Consider the following 8,333-nt stretch of genomic DNA (forward strand, 5'->3'; position numbering starts at 1 on the left):
CAAAGCTCCCTGCCTGCCTTCGACTCTCCCTGAACTGCTTCCTTAGCACCCGGTGGAGGGCGCAGTAGGCTACTCTTCAAATGCTTCACGAAATACTTACCATCATGTTTGGTTACTGTTTAACATTTTGGTTTACTTCATGTAATAAAATAATAACTTAATGGTAAGGCTACTAAAAATGACAAGGCTAAGTAATGTAATGCTAACTAACGTGCTCGCTACTCGTCGCTACTAGCTAGGTAGCTAACTTGACTATGCACATGAACATGCACAACATGTATATTACCTATGATATTACCTGATATGTCTGATCCAGCGACTCCTGGTCCTTTCATCAGACGGGAATCGATAGAAGGAGCAAGTGGTATGATCACTTTTATGACTACAACCTGGTACAAAGCACACAGGCATCTTGTAAAAGTGAATGTATTTTTAGCGATCTATAATTTATTGGAGGGAATAAATCAGTTATGAGATCTTCTTCTTCTTCGCTTTAATTACGAGTCTTATTATAAATCACCGAGCATGCCTGTGACATCACTTACGCGACCCAGAATGGGATTTGGGATTTGTAGTCTTTGTAGTATCGTATTTTTCATAGTCTTATATTTCAGCAGTTTTACGACAAAATGTGACTTTTTTGACATGGAAATGATTGTTCAAGATTGACAAACATCATATGTGTAGTTTGTGGCACAATTCAAACGGGATCAAAAGATATGTGTTCTCTCTCCATTGAATTCAATGTAAATGTTTCGCTTCCGGGGTCCCATGGTCCGGAAGTAGATGGGCGTGACTTCGCCTCTCCATTGAATCGCGTGAATGGACCGCGAACCAGTCAAGTGATTCATTCTGGAAATGAAGCAGTTGCTGCTTCGGACGTCACATGTCACGTGATTTGAAGCAGTTGCTGCTTATGACGTCATATGTCACGTGATTTGAAGCAAGCTTCGAAGCACTGTTGGGTTGAAGTTCGAAGCTTCAGTGTCAAACTGCTATCACTAGCTTGAACCACCTCAACTAAGCGCTAACGTTCGTTACTTCTAAAACGGCGAGGTAGTTAGCTTCAACTGCTACATTATTCTACAACCTGCTCCTACATTTAGCAATGGTGAGTATCTTTTATCTAATGCTCATTTACGTCAACGTTAAAGCCAGACAATTAACATTGGGCGGGTTTATTGATGTGCCAATGTTAGCTAACAGAAGTTTGAATTTGAAATCCCGAGTTAGCATATCTTAGAAATCATGAACTGCACGTTTAAGGCCTCACGTTCTCCAATGTAAAGACTTTTGTTTCATGAGTAGATGAGCTGTAATGGACCTCTCACTTCCAGTGTTTTAATGAAAATAACAAACTTGTTTGGCTTTGTAATTAACAGAAGGAGATTATGAAGTGTGTGAGCCACCAGCAGGCCAGCCAACTGCTGCATAACAAGTTCATTGTGGTTCTGGGAGACTCCAGTGAGTAGTCTCTTATTCAACATGTCTCGCTTTTCTAAATAATGTTGGAAGAAAACTAGCATGTTGTTATAAGGTTTCAAAGCACCACATTTAAGTTGAAGAATGGTATGAAAGGTCAAAGTGTTTTTTTTTTTTGTACTTGCAAAATTATCTTTTAAAGTGACAAACATCATGTGTAATTCGTGGCACAATTCAAACGGAAATCGAAAGATAACTTTTCTCTCCCCATTGACTTCAATACATAATTTTTCCGAAATAAGGTCCCATGGAGGTCCACCGGACTTCGCCTCTCTATTACAATATGTGATAACGTTGTTGAATATCGCGATAACGGGATTACTTGATGAACATTAGAGTGCACTCAGTGGTGTCTTTTGCTGCTTAAATTACAAAACATCGTAGGATTTAAAAAAAGCAAGATGATGTATTTCGAAGCTCTATATTTAAGTGGTTTTGTTGACTGTCCATTTGCCAGGTAAAAACTTTTTCCAATTGTCACGTTTAATTCTCTGTCTTATCATCAGTTCAGAGGGCTGTTTACAAGGACCTTGTCCTGCTGTTGCAGAAGGACAAATATCTGTCTTTAAAACAACTGAAGACCAAGGCAAGTTCACATACTCTTTTCTACATACTAAAAATAATGTGAAGAATTCCATATTCATATATTTTTTTGGTTAACTTCTGTCATTAATATAAGATCTCCAAAAGTTGAATGAAGCAACATTTTTCCATTTAAACATGGAATCTTTTCCATTATTAGATTTATTTTTAATGGCTCTAAGGCAGGGGTGGCCAACCCGCGGCTCGAGAGCCGCATGCGGCTCTCGAGCCGCATGCGGCTCTTTGCCTAGTTTCATGCGGCTCTTCAGTTCATATCGAATTTTATATGTGTGAGTTTGGGGGAGAGACACTGACTCCTGACAAGTGTTGCACGCTGTACCAATACTTGAAAGGTACCGCGATACCCTGCCGTTAAAAACGTTACGATTCCTCCGTTTAATTAGTATCGGTACTTTAAGAATGACGGGGGAAAGTACTCCGGTGAGAAAGCGCCGTTTTAATAAGAGCCGTGTGTGTTCAGCGCTCTGCTTCCACTCCCTGCACTTTAGCCGTGCCTGCAGTCCCTCCCTCTCAAGCACGCTCTAAGTCCCTCCCCTCTCTCGTGCACGCGCTAGCTGCCAGAGCATGTGAGAAAACGAGAAGCATGGCTGCAAGTGGGAGTGCAACTGCCGCTGCGCCTCGGCTTGTTGACAAAAAAGACGCCAGAAGCGACATTTTGATGTATTTTAGCTATATCTCTGACAGTGAGGGCAAGCCTACGGACACCACGAGGCCTGTCTGTGAGACATTTATTTATTTTTATTTTATTTTATACGAATTCTTGTCATTTATTTTATTTATTGTTCTCATTGTTTAAAAGTGTGTGTTATGGTTATGGTTCTGGTGTGAAATAAAGCACAATAATTACATTTAAGACCGTTTCCCTTTTTTAAAGAAAAATAATCGGAATTGCAATTCTTGACTTGGTATCGAAACCAAAATGTTGGTATCGTGACAACACTAGCTACTCCTGACAGTTAAACCTGATATTTAGTAAGTCTGTTAAGTATTGAATGCTGATCATTCTGACGTAATTTGGCCGGTCAAAGTTGTTTGGGCTCGGATAAAATCGCTCCGTTACTTTCGTCCCGGCTCTCCCTACGTGTGTATGTGTGGTGTCAGGTGTCAGTATGAGAGGATGACAGCGCGTCTAATTTTGATGTGGCCCAAGAGCCAATCACAATAATACCTGCGATGCAGTGAACCAATCACCTTTGAGGGGGGGAAACCTATCGTTGATTAAACACTATTCAGTGTTTCCCCTACCATTGTCTTGGAGGGGCGCTGCGCCCCGCCAACGGAGCCCCGCGCCCCCCCTGAAATTCAATTAAACAAATAAATATATATAGCACCAAATTGCAAATAATCTATAACTACTGTCACTTTTCACATTGAACATGTGCTCTTTTATTAAATAAACTAAACGCTTTCATCTTAAGTTGTGGGTTTAGTGTTTTTGACCCTAAGAAACACTGATGCATTAATCAATAACAATAATCCACAGCTCCTCTCTGCTCCAGAGGATTTAGAAAATATATCCCAATGCCACAAAAATGCATCAGTGACGTGGTTGAAATCTTGTCTCCAGAAAACAAAAAACTGAAACAAGCGGTATCAGTGACTGTGTTGATGTGGCTCTTTGCAGTAACATACAAATGTGGCTCTTAACCTCTGACTGGTTGGCCACCCCTGCTCTAAGGACAAACTATGTTAAAAGTTTAAACTTTTTTTTTTTCATCATGTAGGAAGCTTGTGTGTCACACTCATCCTCTTATATCTTTGTCCTTCAGGGTGAGATGAGCTTTGAAGAGGACTGCCTGGTGGAAGGAGGTTGTAAGAGTCTGATGCACAATGGAACGGGGTACAGGGAGGTTCGGCAGTATCAGTCCGATCACCACCTGGTCCGCTTCTACTTCGTGACCCGCATCTACTCTTCCTACATGAAGAGCATCCTAGAGGACTTCCGCAACGGATTGAAACCAGATGTACTCATTGTCAACTCCTGCGTTTGGGATATTTCAAGGTGGGTAGGTGAAGGAGTTTGTAGTAATCGTAGTACGTTTTTCTCCCATTTGGACTAAAGGGTATGCTTTGTGTAAAAAAACTTCTGAATCGGTTCCCTGGTGTAAGATGTCATTAAATGTCTCATGATGAGAGGGTTCAGAGTGACTTTGTTCTTCATTGGTTTGTCTTTATCTGTTTTAAATAACGTAGATACAATTCCAGTTGGCTTGATACCTATAAGGAGAACCTACACACGTTCTTTGGTGAGCTGCGTGGGATTCTGCCAGAGGAAACGCTGGTGATCTGGAACATCACCATGCCATTGGGAGAGAGGATCAACGGTGGTTTCCTGGTACAGGAGGTAGGTTATCACCAGTGATGGAATGTAACCTAGTACAGACAAGTACTGTACTTGTGTATTATCCCCTTTTTAAGTAATTTAATACATGACTGTATCCCAGAGTTAGGGTTTTTACTGCAGTACCACAGGGACTCTACAAAAAAAAAAATGATGATTTCATAGAATATAATGCATTGCTGTAAATTAAAATACCAAACGGTAAATATAAAAAGTAAAATAAACAACCTTTTAATATATACAGCAGTAAAATGAAATGTACCAATTAATGCAGCATTTAAATGAATTCAGAAACATCATGTCTAATAGGCAAAAACTGACCAGGAACATTTGACTTCACACAAATGTTTCTCATGTTTCCTCTTCATTTTGTTTTTCCTAATTTAAAACTCCATCCTTCACCTCAGATTGAGCACAAGGCCTCCCACTTGCGTTATGATGTGATCGATGCCAACTTCTTCAGCGGGACTCTGGCTGACGCCTATGGGATGGATGCGTTGGACCTCCACTTCCATTTCCGCTTCTCCCTGCAGCATCGCACGAAGGACGGAGTCCACTGGAACACCATAGCCCACCGGAAAATCACCTCTCTGCTGCTCCAGCACGTTGCACGGGCATGGGGCGTCCTTCTGCCCTGTCCACTGAAAACTGTTGGTGAGGAGGAATATCACACTCAAATATTACTGTCAGACAGGATGTGGCAAGACTACAATAATGGGATGTGGTGTTTTGCTGTACCTGGTAGTTCAGATTAATACAGACATCATTGCCATCTTTTGAGCAGCTCCACTAAAATATGCTTTTGTGACCTTTTTTCTTTAAAGTAATTTTGTTATTTATTTAAGTTCCTTATTTAATTAATTAGGTTGACATGAGTTTGTTGTTTTCAGAACTTTCTGAGATTACTGCTCAGCAGCCAACCAATGAAAATGCTACCAAACCTGAAGGTAAGATATCAAATGATAATGATGTGTGATCAGATGTATTACTATTCATTGGTTTTAACAAAGAGCAAGCAAATGTGTGTAAAATAAGTAATATCTTCCAAGATTAAGTATTAATTTGGATTTCAGTTTACTTTTATTTTATATATTGTATTTAATGTGCTGCATTAAAGTATTTTTGAATTCTGTTTTTATATTTCTAATTTGTAGAATGATTTTAAAACAGTTAAGAAAATTCAGTGGTCCATAAATAATGCTTCTCTGAAATTGCAGAGACCCTGAATACATGATGGCAACACTGATTGCACAGAAAATGACCACCATGTTGGTGTTCATTTTGTAAACTGAATCATTGTTTTCAGTTGTTCTGCATGCTGTTTGCTGATGTGTCTAACGCTGCTGCTTTTTCAGGGGTAAAACGAGCAAAACGAGCAAAGCGTGCCTCTTACAACTACCAGAATACCTCAAATGTGTGGGGTAAGATTCTTGATCTCTAACTATTGCCTGTTTCTGATATAATTACTGTTTAAAATGAAAGCGGTGGTAAAGTCACCACATTTTTTACCTATTTCAGAAATGTATTTCAGATTTATCGATTTACAAAATGAATCGATAGTTTGCAGAACCTCTAAAGCACGGGTGGGGAACCTTTTTCCTCTCAAGGGCCATTTCAATTTTTTCAACATCCTCCGAGGGCCGTACAAATTATTGACCTCTGCTTAAAAAAACTGAAATCACAGCCCATTAATTTGGCCTTTCTTTCATGCTGTGCAAAGAACAAGCAACCTCTTAATCCAGATATCTCACCATGACTCGCGCATGCATGCACGTGCACGGTTGTGGCATGACCACCAAAACAGAAAGATATGGACACAAGATAGATGTGTGCAAATGTATTTAGTTTCCTATCCATGTGAACATGATTTAAGTGGGGGGGGGGGGACCTAACCTCCTCTAGGGGGTTGCTCTCCCGGGAAGATTTTTTTATAAATGTTGAAGTTAAAAGCATCAATCTGGTGCACTTTGAGAGCAACATGAAGTGGGTACGTCTCTCAACATCCATATGAAACACAACTGTAAGCAGATTTATTATTCTTTATGGATATTTTACAAATCACTCTCCTTTCAAACTGTGTTCTTGTTTATTAATAACAACTTTTTTCTACTGTCATATAGTATTTTATACCTGTTTACTTTATTCTCTTATTTTTTTACAACTATAATGATCATATAAAGATGTGCCTTTACCTCACTGGCTGGAGAAAAAGCTTCTTATATTCGTTAGCATAGCTAGCTAACCAGATGCTAATAACAACAAAGTTATGATCAGTATGACAGATGAACAGATCGCCACTGGGCTTTCAACAAAAGACAGAGACACGCAGAAACTGCGGCATGTGTACGGCTCCTTATTGGTACTGCAATTTGTGGAAGTGCGGGAGTGGCGTTCTGGTGCTCTCCGTCAGAACTGCACCCCTGTCAGACAAGACATATACTACGTGATGACACGTTAGGCTCGTGTTGTGTTCAAGGACCCTGACCGTGGCCAGGAAAAACAGGCACTCGCTTGTATACGTTTTTTGCGGTCTAGATTTCTTTAATTTTTTTCTTTTTTGCGTGTGTTTATAAATGACCTCGAGGGCCGTACCAAATGGTCTCGCGGGCCGTATACGGCCCGGGGGCCGGAGGTTACCCACCCCTGCTCTAAAGCATCAACAATTAAATGTCAGGTTATTTTGCAGTCAGAAGACAACAACATAGCAAAGTGTTCATATTTTCTGCCATATCCATCGTCTTTTCCATAGATCGACTACAACCAATGAGAGGCTACCACCACGACAACAGGCAGGAGTCCTGGAACGATTCCTTCTCCTTTGGCTACATGAACACCGAGAACATCCCACCACCACCACCGCCTCACCTGTCCTACAACAGACATGGATATTTTAGAAGCGGTAAGTTTGTCGGCTGATGTAAATGTGGCAGAGGGACCAAACGCATGTATGTGTTTCCAAACCCTGCATGTTTGTTTTCAAGACCAAGTTATCTGAGGGTTTTCAGAACTAGTTCTAGACATGTAAAGTATTCCCCCTCATTCGTATGTCCTGTATGTCCTGCAGGTTACCAATTCAGGCCTCCCCACCACCTTGATCCCTACTACGAGACGCAGCATCAGTACGTGATGAGGAACAGACACGCAAGGCACATCTACGCTCCCTACACCCAGCACAGACCCACTGCAGGCCAGGGTGGTCACTACTACTGAGGCAGGGAGATTTTCCAAGATTAAGATTCAGATCTTTATCTTGCATTGTGCATTTGTTACATTTTAGCTGTTCAAATTTCACGTTTGTGTCTTTTGTTCCCTGGCATGAAATGTAGATTTTAAATATATTTTCCATTTAAGAGATTTTTATACTTGTGTTCTATTAAAATTGATGCTAAGATTTCAAGAGCTCTGTTTCTGAATACAATTAATCACTTATTACAGTGTCTTAATCAATATTGCTTATCCATTTCCCACTCGGATCCAGTATGGCATAATTATTTAGTTTATTTTCAGGGTTCGTACGGGTGCTGGAAATCCTTAAATGCTTGAAATTGTACGAGGTGTTTTCAAGGTTTGAAAAGTGCTTGAATTTGGGATAAAGTGCTTGAAATTGTAAATGCTTTACTTCGCTTTTTAGATTTAAAGAAGTCGGAGCGCGCTTAATTGCTTCGCTTTTACATAAAACAGCTCTGCTCCGGCCTTCCCGCCAATATTTTGTTCATTTGAAAACAGATGGAAACAAACTGTCCCGGACCCTGTCGTGTGATCTATGATTACTATACGCCTTTACTTCATACTTTCAGTGGAGGGAGGGGGAGCGGCGCTGCGGAAGAGCAGGATGCGGGTTGAGAGGTGCCTCTTCTTCCCTTTACAAGCTTCAAAAATGTATTTATCATGAGATTTTGGCAATAAG

At 40.5% G+C, this 8,333-nt stretch overlaps 1 protein-coding gene across 3 annotated transcripts; it reads left to right on the forward strand.

Annotated features, from left to right (window-relative positions):
• The first annotated feature begins 884 nt into the window (after positions 1-884).
• On the forward strand, positions 885-7,804 carry LOC117547249 (PC-esterase domain-containing protein 1A-like). Of its 3 annotated transcripts, XM_034217838.1 has the most exons (10): positions 885-1,111; positions 1,383-1,464; positions 1,989-2,068; positions 3,855-4,087; positions 4,279-4,429; positions 4,834-5,080; positions 5,317-5,373; positions 5,782-5,847; positions 7,176-7,325; positions 7,491-7,804. In XM_034217838.1, exons 1-10 carry the CDS (start codon positions 1,109-1,111, stop codon positions 7,634-7,636), a joined length of 1,215 nt encoding a protein of 404 aa, XP_034073729.1. In that variant the 5' UTR covers positions 885-1,108; the 3' UTR covers positions 7,637-7,804. The 3 variants fall into 3 exon arrangements, with proteins under 3 accessions (XP_034073729.1, XP_034073731.1, XP_034073730.1); XM_034217840.1 differs by lacking the exon at positions 1,383-1,464; XM_034217839.1 differs by lacking the exons at positions 1,383-1,464; positions 1,989-2,068.
• The last annotated feature ends 529 nt before the right edge of the window (positions 7,805-8,333 follow it).

Source organism: Gymnodraco acuticeps, unplaced genomic scaffold (assembly GCF_902827175.1).
Source record: "Gymnodraco acuticeps unplaced genomic scaffold, fGymAcu1.1, whole genome shotgun sequence".
In the NCBI taxonomy this organism is placed as follows: Eukaryota; Metazoa; Chordata; class Actinopteri; order Perciformes; family Bathydraconidae; genus Gymnodraco; species Gymnodraco acuticeps.